Source organism: Saccopteryx bilineata, chromosome 2 (assembly GCF_036850765.1).
Source record: "Saccopteryx bilineata isolate mSacBil1 chromosome 2, mSacBil1_pri_phased_curated, whole genome shotgun sequence".
NCBI lineage: Eukaryota > Metazoa > Chordata > Mammalia > Chiroptera > Emballonuridae > Saccopteryx > Saccopteryx bilineata.
The window spans coordinates 65,519,235-65,536,797 of NC_089491.1; the positions used below are offsets into that span (position 1 = coordinate 65,519,235).

The window sequence follows — 17,563 nt, forward strand, 5'->3', positions numbered from 1 at the left end:
GACAGTCAGACAGACTCCCGCATGCGCCCGACCGGGATCCATCCGGCACGCCCACTATGGGGCGACGCTCTGCCCACCAGGGGGCGATGCTCTGCCCCTCCGGGGCGTCGCCATGTTGCGACCAGAGCTACTCTAGCGCCTGAGGTAGAGGCCACAGAGCCATCCCCAGCGCCCGGGCCATCTTTGCTCCAATGGAGCCTTGGCTGCGGGAGGGGAAGAGAGAGACAGAGAGGAAAGCGCGGCGGAGGGGTGGAGAAGCAAATGGGCGCTTCTCCTGTGTGCCCTGGCCGGGAATCGAACCCGGGTCCTCCGCACACTAGGCCGACGCTCTACCGCTGAGCCAACCAGCCAGGGCCACAGTTTATTTTTGTATTATTATTTATTATTATATTTTCCCTACAAACAATTATAAACCTACTTTTGCCAAATCCTGTAGATTATGGCTGATTTAACATAACATCAGAATAGATGAATGTAATAAACCCTAAAACCAGTTAATTACTTTATTAAATAACATACTTTTATGTAGAAACAGTCTTGGCTTTCAGGAACTTGGTCAATACTAACAGGGTTGGGAGTTTTTATTATGTTTTAAAGGCAGTCAGCACTTTTTTAAGAGCAAATTCTTGTTTTTCAAGCAAAACATATTTGAATAGTATTTTTAAGAATAGTTTTAGCCCAGGCTGGATGGCTCTGTTGGTTTAAGTGTCCTCCCAAAGTGCAAAGGTTGCTGATTCAATCCCCACTCAGGGTATATACAAGAACAGATTGATATTCCCCCCTCCCCTCTCTCTCTAGAATTAATGAATAAAAAAGTTTTTAAATCATTTTAAAGATAAAGCAATGCACAACACTAATTTTTTACAGCCTAGCTTAAATAAATGAACGCAGTTCAAATTGAAGTTATCCTTTATGCCTCCAATAGAATAGACATCAGTATTGATTTTTGTGTGTGGAAGAATTTCAATAAGTTTTGAATGTCTAAATAGTTTCATGGAAGAAAAATTAACTATGTGAGAAATTTTCATTTGTTTTAAAAAATGTAGCCATAATTCAGTAATGATACATAGAGGTGTGCTGAAATATTTTATATGTGTGTGTGTGTATAAAATGTATATATATGTTATATATAATTTTATGTTATATTTATGCACATATACTATATAACAATACATAATATATATTGTTATATATTACTATATGTAAGACATAATTACATAGAATATTGTATATAAAATTGTTTAAATTTCTATCTGCTGTTGTGAATAAACCAGCCCCCCAAATAGTATACAGCTATTAGGTTCTTTAAATTAGTGAATTATATGTATTTTAATCTCTTTTCCTATAGTACCCACATATAACTGTAAATGTATTTATAAAAGTTTTAAATTATATATATATATATTTTTATTGTATGTGTACTTGAGCCTTATTATTATATTTTAATGCAGATATTCTAGTTCAAGAGTTTGTGAAATTTGGATCACTAGATACATATTTGAAAAAGAATAAAAATTCTATAAATATATTATGGAAACTTGAAGTGGCTAAGCAGTTGGCATGGGCCATGCATTTTCTAGTAAGTAATTAGTTTATTCTTTTATCAGAAATTTGTTTTATGAAGCAGTGTAGAAAGGATATTGACCTGGGAACGAGAAATAGATCTGTAAATGGATGCAGAGTCATTTAAAATAATCTTTGTTAGTTTTTGAAAGGTATTATTTTAGGCATATATTCATTTTTGTAAAATCACCTTAAAAAGAAATAGTTTTGTCAACATACCAATTTCTTAGAACTGATGAACACTCTATGTTTGTTTCACTGGGGTTTAGATAATTTAACCAAAAATTATGCAGAAACATGTTGTTCTAACTATGGATAGCAGAAAACCCATTAGAATATACCTTGTGGTGTTTGTGTGCAATTAGAAATTATGTCTAATATTGCTAGAGAAGCAGAAAACCAGAGGGCCAGCCAGTGATCAGACCCCTCATGTGCACCTATATTCTGCTGTTGAACAGGAGTAGTATTTCTGTCTACCACCTAGAAATTGATACTACTTAAAATCTCAACTTTAAAAAGTGAAAAGTTATTGAGTATTTTAATGTATTTGTTTTATGGGTATAGATTATTGTGTCACTTAAAATGTAATACAGGAAGCACAGTGTTGCCATAAAATTTCCTTTTATTATCTCAAAGCATACCTCCAAATTAATGGTTACTAATTAATACTATTTATTTATTTTTCTTTTTAAGTCCATTTTGGGGCCTAAGACATTAAGTGCTCATATATTTGTGGATTAATTTTTTTAAATTTTATTGAATTTTTGAGGTGTGTGGATTGATATTTGAATGTATGTGCATTTTATTTTAATAGGAAGAAAAATCCCTTATTCATGGGAATGTGTGTGCCAAAAATATTCTACTTATCAGAGAAGAAGACAGGAAGACAGGAAATCCTCCTTTCATCAAACTTAGCGATCCTGGCATTAGTATTACAGTTTTGCCAAAGGACAGTAAGTTCTGCAGGGGTCATATTTAACTTTATTAAGATTTACTTGGAGGGTTGCATAAAAAATGTTAATTTTTCTTAAACCATTTTATTGACATATTCTTGATCAACATTAAATTTATCAACCATTTTTAGCAATCTAAATTAAATGAAAGTTACATCCTAGTCTCTGTCCATTTATCCTTATAGTCATGTTATTAGGGACTGTCATCGGATGGTTATTGGTACTAATTTAATGCCAACAGAGATCTCCAAATTGGGGTGTGGTGAAAATGGAAACTATTCAGTGCAAAACAGCTCAGTTGTGGTACAGCATGGCTGTGAAGACAGCACTGCTATGAGGCAGCTTTGGGGCCTGGCCCTTCTCTGGCTAGACACTCTGCTCTTCTTGCTGGTCTACTCTGCTCTGTGCTGATCTGCTCCAGTGTGCCTGTGCTGGTCTCCTCTGGTGAGAAGCCAGGGAAGCTCAGTTTTCAGTCTTTGTTAGAAAGGGAAACTGCTTCCCGAGCCAGAGGGGAGCTAGGTTATATAGACAGATGTCCCCACCCCTGGTCCCTGATTTGTTTGTCCTCATGCAAATGAAAACTCCAAATACTCACAGTTTGATTGATCCCAAAGGCACTGTCTTGATTGGTCAGAATAGAGCCACTCTGGTTGGTTAAAGCTGTGTTGTAGCTCCAAGTAGATGGGAAAGCCTTAGTCCTACTAGTTGAAATAGGATTCTAGGAACACTTTTGTAAGGGCTGGTTCTGATGATGGCAGGCAGAGGACCCTGTGTAGAAACGGCTGCAAGGCTCTGTTTGTGTTTTGGGGGTTTTTTTGTTTGTTTGCTTTTTAAAATTTGAGCCCAGTTAGCCACCAGGAGCCTTTTTTAGTAGGCAACTTTTTTATTTTTATTTGTGTGTGTGTATGTATAACAGAGACAGAGAAAGGGACAGATAGGAACAGACAGGAAAGAGATGAGAAGCATCAACTTTTTTTTTTTACAGTGACAGAGAGAGAGTCAGAGAGAGGGATAGATAGGGACAGACAGACAGGAACGGAGAGAAATGAGAAGCATCAATCATTAGTTTTTCTTTGTGACGCCTTAGTTGTTCATTGATTGCTTTCTCATATGTGCCTTGACCATGGGGCTACAGCTAACCGAGTAACCCCTTGCTTGAGCCAGCAACCTTGAGTCCAAGCTGGTGAGCTTTTGCTCAAACCAGATGAGCCTGCGCTCAAGCTGGCGACCTCAGGGTCTCAAACCTGGGTCCTTCGCATCCCAGTCCAATGCTCTATCCACTGCGCCACCGCCCGGTCAGGTGAGAAGCATCAATTCTTTGTTGCAGCTCCTTTGTTGTTCATTGATTGCTTTCTCATATGTGCCTTGACATGGTGGTGGGGCGAGCTACAGCAGAGTGAGTGACCCCTTGCTCAAGCCAGTGACCTTAAGCCAGTGACCTTTGGGCTTGAGCCAGCAACCATGGGGTCATGTCTATGATCCCATGCTCAAGTCAGCGTCTGCACTCAAGGCAGCAACCTTGGGGTTTCAAATCTGGGTCCTCTGTGTCCAGGTCCAACTCTCTATCCACTGTGCTACCTACCATCAGATCAGGCTGGCATCTTCTTTTTTAAACAGTTTTATTCCCTAATTATGTATGGAAGGTCAGATTTTATTCATTTATTTACATTTTGTTTTTTTAGAGACTATGATAATATGTAAAAGTCTTGGCTGTATTTCTAAATTTTTTCTTAGAATAGATACATACAGTGTAATTACTGAATTAAGGGATGGGAACATTTTTAAGGCACTCAGTAGAAGTCATCAGGGATCTCTCTGAAAAAGTGTGGTATTCAGTTGACCTCAGAGGGCTTTAGAGTATTGGAGAACTCTTAATGTAATAGGTGAAAATCACATTGCATTGTTTTGCTTTGCTGTTCTGTGATTATTCATAACACTGAAGAGTTTTTCATAAATTTATTGTGTATTTGTGTTTGTCCTTTACTGCCCTGTTTCTTTTCTCTGCAGGTTTTAGTGAACTTTTTATTGGTCCTTGTGTATTCTTCATGGAATAATATTACCTTTCTTATTTTGTGTCAAATTCTTTACAAATCTAACTTACCTTTTATTTTTTTTAACATTAAGATTGTTTAAATATGAAAGTTTGTTGATAATTTTCTTTATAATTTCTTCTATTTTATCCCTTGAAAGTTCTTTCTTACCCACAGGTCAAATATTCACTTATATGTATTTCTAGATAGTTTGTTCTTTGTTTACATGTTATATTAATTGAATTGTAGTTTATTTTGATGTTTGTGCACTGTATCTAAATTGACTCTTTGGAGAACTTAGCCAGTTTTACCTCAGTGTCTTTGGAATTAATGTGTCCTTCCTTTGTCATCTACTACCTTCCTCTAAATACTAGGAAGTGCTTTGAATATTTAAAGTCAAAATCAACCCATTTTTTTGTGCATTAATGAATGGTATCCTGTTTGAGACCATAGACATTAAACTTGGTGGCTTATCTGGCAGCGAAGACAGATTATAAGGCAGAAAATGTTATAGAATCTTAAATCTGGTATTTAGTGAAATTTTATCCTTCAGAATAGGAAATGAAGAAAGAGAAAATATATTCATATAGTAAAGGAGAAAGCATCATGTACTAATATATCCAAAGATTTAACCAATTAGTCTTCATTTTTATCTGTCTATCATCTATCTATGACAGACTACAAGAAGGTGAAGTTAAAATGCTTCCTCTTTTCTTGAATGCAATTTTTTTTTTGACAGGGTCAAAGACCACAGAAATTTTACTTGGGAAATTTTGTGATCTGAGCAGAACCTACATGTATTTATTTTGTATATAGAATATCTTGGTATAATTGCCTGTTTTTCCTTATTTTTATTTTTTATTTTTTTTTATTTTTCTATTCTATGTCTTATTTCAAATCTGAAAAAAATCAAAAGGTTTTTTTTTTTCTTGGTTCCAGAAAAGTCCAGCACACTGTAATGTAAAGCTTTGAGAATATACAATAAATGGTATTCAATAATCAAATATGATTGAAATTTCTCCTGAAAGGCCTTAGAGAGTAAAGGTCATATGGCATTTGAATTTAGCCTTTCACAGTGGCTTTTCCATAGAGGATTCACTGTTTTTTAGAGGTTCAGTTCTGGTGGGAGTTTTTGTTTTTTGGTTTTTTTAAATTAATTTTAATGGGGTGACATTAATAAATCAGGTTACATATGTTCAGAGAAAACATCTCCAGGTTATTTTGACATTTAATTATGTTGCATACCCATCACCCAAAGTCAAATTGTCTTCCATCACCTTTTATCTGGTTTTCTTTGTGCCCCTCCCCTCCCCCCTCTCCCTCCCTCTCCCCCCCACCCCTGCCCCGTAACCACCACACTCTTGTCCATGTCTCTTAGTCTCATTTTTATGTCCCACCTATGTATGGAATCATGTAGTTCTTAATTTTTTCTGATTTACTTATTTCACTCCGTATAATGTTATCAAGATCCATCCATGTTGTTGTAAATGATCCAATGTCATCCTCAAATTAGAATTACCACTATTATTGAATTATTAAAACAGTTTAGAATGATGCTAACTGTACCTTTACTATATACTTACACATTGTAGAGAAATACAAAAAATATCAAGAGGTAATTTTAGGACAAATTTATGAAAAAACATTTTGAATGCAGAATTAATAGTAAGGAGTAGAGAAAACTATGATTTTAATGCAGTGATTTTCCACCTTTTCACCTGATGACACACATGAACTAATTACAGTGGTACCTTGAGATATGAGTTTAATTCGTTCTGTAACCGAGCTCATAAGTCATCAACTCGTATATCAAACAAATTTCTCTCATTTAAAATAACTGAAATAGATTTAATTCGTTCCAGCCTTGTGAAATATCCCCAAACCATCCTAAATGATGAAAAAAGACATGTTTTTAATTAAAAAATAACACATGTATTTTACCAATGCATAACAAAATATATGAAATAAAAGAAAAAAGTGTTATTTAGTACTGTATTTTTACCTTGGAGACAGAAGAGTGCGGCTAACGCAGGTGAATGGCAGAGGAGGAGGGAGGGAGGTAGGGTTGCAGGCACTGTAGACACGTAAACTAAAACTGCACTTTCTTAACACTAAATGTAAACTAAAACTGCATTTTCTTTAAACAAAACTAAAATTGCACTTCCTTTACTTAAAATGAAACCACATAAACTTAATTGTAAAAAAAAAATGCACTTTCTTAACTTTAAACTTAACCTAAGCTTAACATTACATATTTTTCATTTAATCATCACCTGTTCTTGCTTTTTTGGCTGCACTTTCTGCACGTTCACTTGCAGGACTTTTGAATAAAAATCTATCCAAAGAGGTTTGCTTTTGCCTGCCTTTTAAAATGGTATGGAAATGTGACAAACAAGTGTCATTAAAAAGTGCTGAAGCATGACCAGTGGAAACTTTTCTGGGTGTTTCTTTTCAATGAAACTTGAAAGCTTCTACTACATTGCCAGCATGTCTTTAATTTCACTTATAGAAATCACTTCCTCCGACTCTACCTCCTCCTAACTACTAATCTCTTGCAGAAGCTCCATGTGTTGCATCATCTGTAGCTCCTTCAACTCCTCAGTTGAGAGTTTCTCCTCATGTTCCTCGACGAGCTCATCTACATCACCCTCATCTACCTCCAGACCCATCGACTTTCCGAGGGACACAATATCCTCCAACGCTTCTGCCTCAGTCTTGGTCTCTGGTTCAAATCCTTCCAAGTCCCTATCTGCAACAACATCAGGTCATAACTTTTTCCATGCCGAGTTCAAGGTTCTTTTTGTAAGCTCTTGCCATGCCAAGTCAATAATGCGTAAACATACCACGATGTTGTAGTGATCTTTCCAAAATTCTCAAAGGGTTAGAATGGTATTCTCAGTCACCTCAAAGCAGCGGCGAAACAAGTGCTTCGTGTAAAGCTTTTTCAAGTTGGAAACGACCTGCTGATCCACAGGTTGCAAGATTGAAGTCGTGTTGTGTGGGAGGTAGAGGACTTTCACGAATTTGAACTCATCGAGAATGTCATCTTCAAGACCAGGTGGATGGGCTGGAGCATTATCAAAGATTAATAATGCTTTCATCGGGAGTATATTTTCTTGAAGATATTTTTTCACTGCAGGACCAAAGACGAGATTTACCCATTCAATAAAATGCCATGTAACTCATGCCCTAGCATTAGCGCATCACATAACCTGCAGATTTTTTTTTAAGAATCTTGTGAGTCTTAAAGGCTTGAGGATTTTTGGAATGATACACTAGCAGTGGCTTTACTTTACAGTCACTGCTAGCATTTGTACACAATGCAAGGGTCAGACGGTCCTTCATGGATTTATGCCCTGGCAGCTTCTTCTCCTCTGCGGTGATGAAAGTCCTCTGGGGCATTTTTTTCCAAAACAATCCTGTTTCATCACAGTTGAACACTTGTTGGGGGATGAGGCTTCCTTTGCGATAAGTGCAGCAAAACATGTGATGTACTCCTGAGCTACCTTAACGTCAGCACTCGCAGCTTCACCATGCCTCACCACCGAGAGGATGCCAGATCTCTTCTTGAAATTTTCAAACCAGCCGTGACTTGCCTTAAATGTATCTTCTGCTGCCTCTTTTGAGATTGATGGTTCTTCTTCAGGTCTCAGTAAATAATACGTGCCTTTTTGTATATTACAGTTGCCGTCACTGTATCTCCTGCCAGGTCTTTCTCTTTCACCTACACCAGCAGAAGCTTCTCCATTTCTTCATGGATATTTGTCCTTAATTGGGACAGAATTGTAGTTCCTTTCACCGGATTGTGCTTTTGATGGCATCCTTTTGTTTAAGGATGGTATAAATTGTAGATGTATTGCAGTCGTACAGCCTTGCCAGTTCAATCACTCGTACACCACGCTCATGTTTTTCTGTTATTCCTTGCTTTACTTTTATCGAATTATTCTCTTCTTCTCACCACTGTCTGTTACACTTACTTTCTTCGGCCCCATGATGGCACATAAAAAAAGTTAGTAAAAAAGGCAAAAATGATGCAATAACCAGTACAGTGCATGAGATTCAACTTGATTCTGTGGGTAACACATGAGAAACAATCAGATGCTGATGTTGTGCTGCTGATACTGGACCTGTGCGCCAAAGCGCCAACTAGTGGCAGCTTCCCGAATCACGACTTGTATCTTGGAATTTTGTTTGGATCTCAATATCGACCGAGTCGCAGCTTGTATCTTTAAAAAAAAAAAAAAAAAAAGTTATGTTGGTCTGCTCATATCTCAAGGTACCACTGTACTTAAATTCTGCTGCATACCAAAAAATATATTTTTTTGCTGATCTGATTAAAACAATAGATATAATATTGATGCATTTGCACTGGATAGCCATTGTTGTGTTGGCTGTTGTCAGATTTTTTATTTGACAATCTAAAGGAAAAGAGGTCAGTGACCCTGACTAAATAGTCAGATATTGCATGTTTTAAAAATTCTCATGTCACACCAGTTGATAATTGCTGATTTAATGGATCCTGGATTTGTTGTACATGATTCTAATTCTCTTAGGACTACTGACAAATTATGTGACTTTAGGCAAATTATTCAGCCTTTAAGATCTCAGTGTTGTCATTGTTAAAGCTGAGATAATGAATTAGTTATTCAAATCAGTGTGATAATTATTTGCATATAAAAGACTTATTTGTCTTTTGTGAGAATTATTTAACTATATTATGTTCCTATCTTTTAAAAGTTCTTCAGGAGAGAATACCATGGGTACCACCTGAATGCATTGAAAATCCTAAGAATTTAAGCTTGGCAACAGACAAATGGAGTTTTGGTACCACTTTGTGGGAAATCTGCAGTGGTGGAGATAAGCCTCTGAGTGCTTTGGATTCTCAAAGAGTAAGTTTATATAGACTGTGGAGTTGGATCAACTCTGTGATCCTTGGTGTTTCTGTCACATGGTTTTTTACTTTTTAGCCCATCTAATGTTAAAAAGAAGTTTGATAAGGTGTTATGCAATTTATTTTCAATATGTGGTTTTTTAATTATAGAAGCTACAGTTTTATGAAGATAGACACCAGCTTCCTGCACCAAAGTGGACAGAATTAGCAAATCTTATTAATAATTGTATGGATTATGAACCAGATTTCAGACCTTCTTTCAGAGCTATCATACGAGATCTTAATAGTTTATTTACTCCAGGTATGTATTGATGGAGTAATCTTACTGATTTTCCAGCTATCTCTCTATTTTTGTTGTATTTAATAAATCTTTACTAATTTTGTAATCCCTTACAATAGTCCTTTGATGTCTTTTAGGACTTCTTAATTTCTTATGGTTATGACTTTTCCTGTTTTATATGTATTCTAGACTCCTTGATTGAGCTGTCTTTAAAGGCCTTTTCTCCTTCAATTTTCCAGTTTTAGTCTGCCACTTAATGAGTAGTATATTACAGCAGTTTGCCTTATTTGAATGTTTAAAATTTTTTTTAACTATTTTTTAACATTTTATAATTGATTTTCTAAACATGAAGTAGATTTGTTTTTGTTTTTCCTCTTTTAAAATATGTAGTTAAATATGCATGTGTCTGATCCACAGGTATTTCCTGTTCTGATACTACTTGCTAATTTCACAGCAAAAATCAGGATATATTCTCACTTTATAATATTAAAACTACCTATTTTGTGAAGTAATTACTTACCCTTTGCAAAAATCTCTCTTGAAAGCCTGTCAAATTATGGGTAATAATTAAAGGTTCTCATGAGTATAATCTAAACTATTAGACTTAACCTGTATTAATTTGTATTTAGTACTTCTAACTCATTCTAATTATTTCAGTCAGCTTGAATAAATATCGATTTAACTCAGGGGATGTATTTGCCAGCTTATGGTGGTAATATTCTTTATTTCTGCAGATTATGAACTATTAACAGAGAATGACATGTTACCAAATATAAGGATAGGTGCCCTAGGGTTTTCTGGTGCTTTTGAAGACCGAGACCCTACTCAGTTTGAAGAGAGACACTTGAAATTTCTGCAGCAACTTGGGAAGGTAAGATAGTAGAAGTGTTTTAAATAATCACAGAACATATTTGGGGAGAAATAGCTTTAGAGATTCTTTAAAGTTCACATTTCACAAAACTTTAATGACTTTGTAGAAAAAAAGGTTTACCTTTGTCAGATGTTGGAGAAGTGCTGTATTTAAATAAACAGCTAGCTGTCTTTAAGAACTTCTTAGAACCTTTAACATGTAATATACATTGAACATCTTCAAGAGGATGATAAATTAGGCAGTATTTCCCCAATTGTTTTGACCATGGGACTCTGTTGGAAGAAAGCACTATATTTATGAAATAGCAAAAGGAAAAATTAAATTAACTTACTTCCTTTTTTAGTCACCTTAGGGAGAAATAGTCTGTTCAGAGTCTGGATGTTGACTAGACTTGTTTACTAGCAGACAGTTTCTGTCTGCTAAAAGGCCATAGAGTCATGGTTAGCTTATATATTTTAAGTAAGACAAAGAAAGGCTCAGTTCTTAGCAGGTTCAGTCATAGTGGTAAGCTCTTTCTTTCCCTAAGTTTGTTAGCATAGGGTTCTGAACCATGTGACCTTATGAATTAGATTTTGGTTTGGACACATTTATGGACACATTATGATGGCCTCACTTAGGCCTTGTATGTAAGCTAAATGTTCTGATTCATCTTTATCAGAGTTAAACATTGGGAGTTACAGTATATTGAATGTTGGCATAGCTATATTAATATTTTGCTGTTGTTCCTTGTTTGAAATATATTCTTAAGAATGTTTCAAGGGAATGTAGCAGAGGCAAAAAAAAAAAAAAAGTCTAGGTCTTTGGGTGTATTAGTTATCTATTGTTGTATAACAAATTACCCTAAACTTTAACAGCTGAAAACAACAAACATTTATTCTAACCTAGTTTAGGAAAGTCAGGATTCTGGGAGCAATTTAGTGGGTGTCAACCAGATCTTGCAGTCTCATCTGAAGTCATGACTAGGGGAAGATCTACTTTCAAGCGCACTCATGTGGCTGTTGACATAGCAGCTGAGAATGAACACCCAAGGTGGAAGCCATGGTCTTTTTATAACCTACTCTCAGGAGTGACAGCTCATCACTTGCTGAGTGGCCTATGTAATTAGAGTTTTAACTTTGAGCTTATATGTGGTCTAATTTTTTTTTTTTTACAGGGACAGAGAGAGAGAGAGAGTCAGAGAGAGGGATAGACAGGGACAGACAGGAACGGAGAGAGTTGAGAAGCATTAATCATTAATTTTTCATTGCGGCACCTTAGTTATTCTTTGATTGCTTTCTCATATGTGCCTTGAACATGGGGCTACAGCAGACCGAGTAACTCCTTGCTTGAGCCAGCGACCTTGGGTCCAAGCTGGTGAGCTTTTCTCAAACCAGGTGAACCCACGCTCAAGCTGGCGACCTCAGGGTCTCGAACCTGGGTCCTCTGCATCCCAGTCCAATGCTCTATCCACTGCGCCACCGCCTGGTCAGGCTGGTCTAATTTTTTAATTGACTTCAAATATTTAACTGAAAATATTGTCACTTAGAATCTTGTAACTCAAGAACTATGTTGTTATATTTTTTTAAAATGCAGTAATATCCAAAATATACTAATTTGATTAATGCCGAAACTTAATTTTAAATGTTATATCTCAATTTATCAACTCTATGTAGATAATAATTCTTAAATAAAAAGAAAACAGATTTCTTTAAGAGTTCACCTTAAAAAAAAAAGAAACATCCCCATAAAAATTTACTTTTTTGGGCAAATAAATCAGACTTCATGTTACTCTGCTCAGGTTGCCATAACAAAATAACATAGGCTTGGTTACTTAAACATCAGATACCTATTTCTCATATTTCTGGTGGCTAGAAAGTCTGAAATTAAGGTTCTGGCAGGGTTTGGCTGCTGGTGAAGGCTTTTTTTTCCATCCTCATAAGGCCACGTTCTTGCTATATCTTTAGATAACAGAAAATTCTGGTTTCTTTTCCTTTTTTTTTTTTTTTTTTTAAGTGAGAGAAGGGGAGATAGTGAGACAGACAGACTCCTGCATGTACCATGACCAGGATCAACCTGGCATCCTGTCTTGGGCTGATGCTCAAAACAACCGAGCTATTTTTAGTGCCTAAGGCTGAGGCTTGGACCAGCCCAGCTATCCTCAGAGCCTGAGACCGAAGCTCAAACCAATTGAGTGCACCACTGGCTGTGGGAGGAGAGGAGGGAGGGGAGAAGGAGGGGGAGAGAAGCAGATGGTTGCTTCTTTTGTGTGCCCTGACCGGGAATTTAACCCGGGATGTCCATACACTGAGCTTATGCTGTATCCACTGAGCCACCGGCCACGGCCTCTTTCTCTTCTTACAAAGTCACCAGCCCTATCGCAAATTGACACTCACCCTTAAGACCTCATTTATCTTTTAATGTCTCCTCAAAGACCCTTTCCCCAAATACACTTATATTGGAGGTTAGAGCTTTATCATATGAATTTTGGGGGGGACATTCACATTCAGTCCATAATAGACCCTTACTCCATCCAGTTCATTGGCAGTGATATCAGAGGATATATTGTGTAGAAGCAAAGTTCTTCCTGGAAGTTAGTGATAGAAATTTAGGAATTCCCTGGCATGTTCCTGGGGTGGTCTTAATTAATGTTCATGATTTGTGTTTAAATACTTTTTTTGAAGTTGTTTATATTTGATCTTATAATTTCTTTTGAGGAAATTAAATATATAGATTTATTACCCATCTGTTGAAATACTGTTTCCTTTTTTGTTCTGAAAGGTGCCTAATGTAAGCTTAGGGATGTGTGTTAATTCTAGCTGTTGAATTGTTTATGTAATAAGAACTTGTTAATATTTGTATAGAAAACTTGAGATTTCTATCTTAATGTGCTGTGCTGTGCTGTGCTGTTTAGGGTAATTTTGGCAGTGTAGAGATGTGCCGGTATGACCCTTTACAAGACAACACTGGGGAGGTGGTGGCTGTGAAAAAGCTCCAGCACAGTACTGAAGAGCACCTCAGAGACTTTGAAAGGGAAATTGAAATCCTTAAATCCCTGCAGCATGACAACATCGTAAAGTACAAGGGAGTGTGCTACAGTGCTGGTATGTTGTGCATTGAAACCTATACCTATTTTGAACTTGAGATATGCAGTTGGCATCCTGGGTAATGGAAACATGTACTGTCTCAAGATCTGGACTTATACCAGTGTGGAAAGAGAAGACTAGAGATTGTGCTTGGTGATGGTGGACTATAACGACAGGAAGTCTTTTGCTAGATGCTTAATCATTCTCTTCACTGAGAGTGGTGGTTATCACTCTTAAGTTTGTTAAGTGAACATTGTTTTTTTTTTTTAAACAGTTTTTTGATTTTTTTTGTATTTTTCTGAAGTTGGAAACGGGGAGGCAGTCAGACAGACTCCCACATGCACCCGATCAGGATCCACCCGGCATGCCCACCAGGGGGCGATGCTCTGCCCATCTGGGGCGTTGCTCTGTTGCAACCAGAGCCATTCTAGCACCTGAGGCAGAAGAGGCCATAGAGCCATCCCCAGTGCCTGGGCCAACTTTGCTCCAAAGGAGCCTTGGCTGTGGGAGGGGAAAAGAGAGACAAGAGGAAGGAGAGGGGGAGGGGTGGAGAAGCAGATGGGCACTTCTCCTGTGTGCCCTGGCCAGGAATCGAACCCGGGACTCCTGAAAGCCAGGCCGACGCTCTAGCACTGAGCCAACCAGCCAGGGCAAGTGAACATCGTTTTTAAAGAAAGAAATGGTCTTTGCTCAGGTTTTCTTTAAAAATATTTTTTAAATTAGATGCTTTTTTTCAGTACAAATGAAGAGAAAGGAACTTTTCTGAACAGTTTATTTTGGTTTACATAGAGTTACAGAAGAGTAAAACAGCTATTTTAAAGCTTCTTTTTAAAATTATTTGATTCAAATGCTTTTTTTTACTATGCCACCTTTAATTTATAGTCAAATTTTGTCATTTTAGACACATATTTCTAATACTTTAAAGTCATTTATGTATTTTTTTTAGTATTTCATTAATAAAATATGGCAAAGTAAAACATTATTTTCCCATTTGTATTTTAAAAGGCCGGCGTAATCTAAGATTAATTATGGAATATTTACCATATGGAAGTTTACGAGACTATCTCCAAAAGCATAAAGAACGGATAGATCATAAAAAACTTCTGCAATATACATCGCAAATATGCAAGGTACCTAATATTCTGGCTATTTGTTATAGGTGAAAAGAGTATGTTGAAGTAATTAAGAAATTCTCTAGTTTTTCTTAGATAATTAAGGGAGTATATATAGGCAAGGCCATTTAAATTGTTTATGTTTTCAAAACCAGCTGAAAGAAAAATGTTATTTTATCCATAGGGTATGGAGTATCTTGGTACAAAAAGGTATATCCACAGGGATCTGGCAACAAGGAATATATTAGTGGAGAATGAAAACAGAGTTAAAATTGGAGATTTTGGGTTAACCAAAGTCTTACCACAAGACAAGGAATACTACAAAGTAAAAGAACCTGGTGAAAGTCCGATATTCTGGTGAGTGCATTTTAGTACAGTAAAATGAAATTTTACAGTGCAAACTTCAAACTTTATTTTTACTATTATTAATAGTTTGTTATTTATATGTTTATAATAGCAAAAATTTATCATATACTTAAATGCATTTCATGGATTATTTCACTTAATCCTCATAATAACTCTTGGAGAATATGTATCATTATCTCAATTTAAGCATGGGGGAATGGAATCGTAGATAGGGTAAATAGCTTGGTTAAGGTCAGGGTTTTTTAGATTTCATATATAACATCAAGTGAAATCATAGGGTATTAGTCCTTTTCTGTCTGACTTATTTCACTAAACATGATACCTTGAGGTGTTGGGGGTCCCTGGGGAGATGAGTGAAAAAGTGAAAGGAAATAAGTAATACAGACTTCCAGTATAAAATAAATCACAGGAATGTAATGTACAGTATAAGGAATATAGTCAGTAGTATCATATAACTTTGTATGGTGACAAATGGTTACTAGATTTATCACAGTGATCATTTTGCAAGGTATGTAAATGTTGAATAACTATGTTGTACACCTGAAGCTTATATGATATTTACTATATATGTCATCTATACTTTAATAAAAAGAAAAGAAATAAAGTAATAGGTAAGTGTTTTATTTAAAAGTTTACTGGATAGGCCCTGGCCAGTTTGCTCAGTGGTAGAGCGTCGGCCTGGTGTGTGGGAGTCCCGGGTTCGATTTCCGGCCAGGGCACACAGGAGAAGCGCCCATCTACTTCTCCACCCCTCCCCCTCTCCTTCATCTCTGTCTCTCTCTTCCCCTCCCACAGCCAAGGCTCCATTGGAGCAAAGTTGGCCCGGGCACTGAGGATGGCTCTGTGGCCTCTGCCTCAGGCGCTAGAGTGGCTCTGGTCGCAACAGAGCGATGCCCCGGATGGGCAGAGCATCGCCCCCTGGTGGGTGTGCTGGGTGGATCCCGGTTGGGTGCATGCAGGAGTCTGTCTGACTGCCTCCCCGTTTCTGGCTTTGGAAAAATACAAAAAAAGAAAAATTTTACTGGATAGCCTGACTATGTGGTGGCTGAGTAGAAAGAGCATCAGCCTGGGATGCTGAGGACCCAGGTTCAAAACCCCGAGGTCCCTGGCTTATGCTCGGGTTCATTTGGCTTGAGTGTGGACTCACCAGCTTGAGTGTGGGGTCGCCGTCTTGAGAGTGGGATCATAAACATAACCCCGTGGTTGCTGGCTTGAGCCCAAAGGTCTCTGGCTTGAGTAAGGGGTCACTCACTCTGCTATAGCACCCCGGTCAAGACACATATGAGAAAGCAATCAGTGAACAACTAAGGAACTGCAACGAAGAATTGATGCTTCTCATCTCTCTCCCTTCCTGTCTGTCCCTTTCTCTCTCTCTCTCTCTCTCTCTCTCTCTCTCTCGCTTTCTTAAAAAATATAAATAAATGAAAGTTTACTTGGTAGAGCAGAAGAAGGGCATTCCATAAGGAGGACAACAGGAACAAGAGGATCAGGGGCTTGCAGCTGAAGGGCATAAATTACAAAACAAACAGGGGTAGTTAGGGGTACAATGGTATTGAGCCCTGTGCACCATGTTAATGAGTTCAGACTTTATTAGTAGCAGCATGTAGGTGAGAGATTAGAGGCTTTATCCAGGGGAATATGAATCTACTTTGTTTTTTTTGTTCTTTACCTCTGCTTTTGGTGGGAAACAGCAGTTCTCAAAGTATGGGGATCTCTGGTACCCTCTTAGCAAGTCTCTGTTATCAAAAGTTATTTTCATACTACTACTAAGATGTTACTTGCCTTTTTCATTCTCATTTTTTTATAAATAGATAGTGGAATTTTCCATAGGCTATAGTTGTATAGTCTCTGTTAACCCAAACATTAAAGAAACTTAAAAAAAAAAAATCAAAGCAATGCCACTCTTACCACAAAATTATTCTGGTTTGAAAATAGTTATTTTTTCATAAACATTATTTGTTAATATGTACTGGGTTTATTGATATTTTTGAAGAATTAATAAATACTCTAACATTTCCTTAGTTTTAATATCTAATATGGTAAATATTAATAGAAATAACCCTCATAAAAAAAAGCTTTTGAGGATTTCAATAATTTTTAAGAGTGTATGAAGGGCCTTTGACCTAATGATTTGAGAACAACTGGTATAAAAGGTACATTGTATTGAGGAGAGGCTAACTGCAGGGAGAGGCAAGTTAGGCAACTTTTGCTGGATTCTAGGAGATTGGTTTTTAAATGCTCTGTATATAAATATCCACTGAAAGGGTTATGAAGAAATATATTGTCTCACATATTTTAAAATTGATAGCTAAATATAAATAGTTATTCATGGCCCTGGCCAGTGGCTCAGTGAATGTGGATCGTCGGCCCAGCGTATGGACGTCTCGGGTTAGATTCCTGGTCGCAGTACACATGAGAAGCGACCATCTGCTTCT

At 37.0% G+C, this 17,563-nt stretch overlaps 1 protein-coding gene across 4 annotated transcripts in view; it reads left to right on the top strand.

Annotated features, from left to right (window-relative positions):
• Positions 1–17,563, top strand: part of JAK2 (Janus kinase 2) — a 137,593-nt gene that overhangs the window by 109,489 nt on the left and 10,541 nt on the right. For all 4 annotated transcript variants that reach the window (XM_066257197.1, XM_066257196.1, XM_066257198.1 and 1 more), the window contains 8 exons: positions 1,452–1,579; positions 2,378–2,516; positions 9,284–9,435; positions 9,588–9,738; positions 10,452–10,588; positions 13,479–13,668; positions 14,656–14,780; positions 14,947–15,119. In XM_066257197.1, the coding sequence (XP_066113294.1) occupies positions 1,452–1,579; positions 2,378–2,516; positions 9,284–9,435; positions 9,588–9,738; positions 10,452–10,588; positions 13,479–13,668; positions 14,656–14,780; positions 14,947–15,119 (1,195 nt within the window). The remainder of the gene's footprint in view (positions 1–1,451; positions 1,580–2,377; positions 2,517–9,283; positions 9,436–9,587; positions 9,739–10,451; positions 10,589–13,478; positions 13,669–14,655; positions 14,781–14,946; positions 15,120–17,563) is intronic.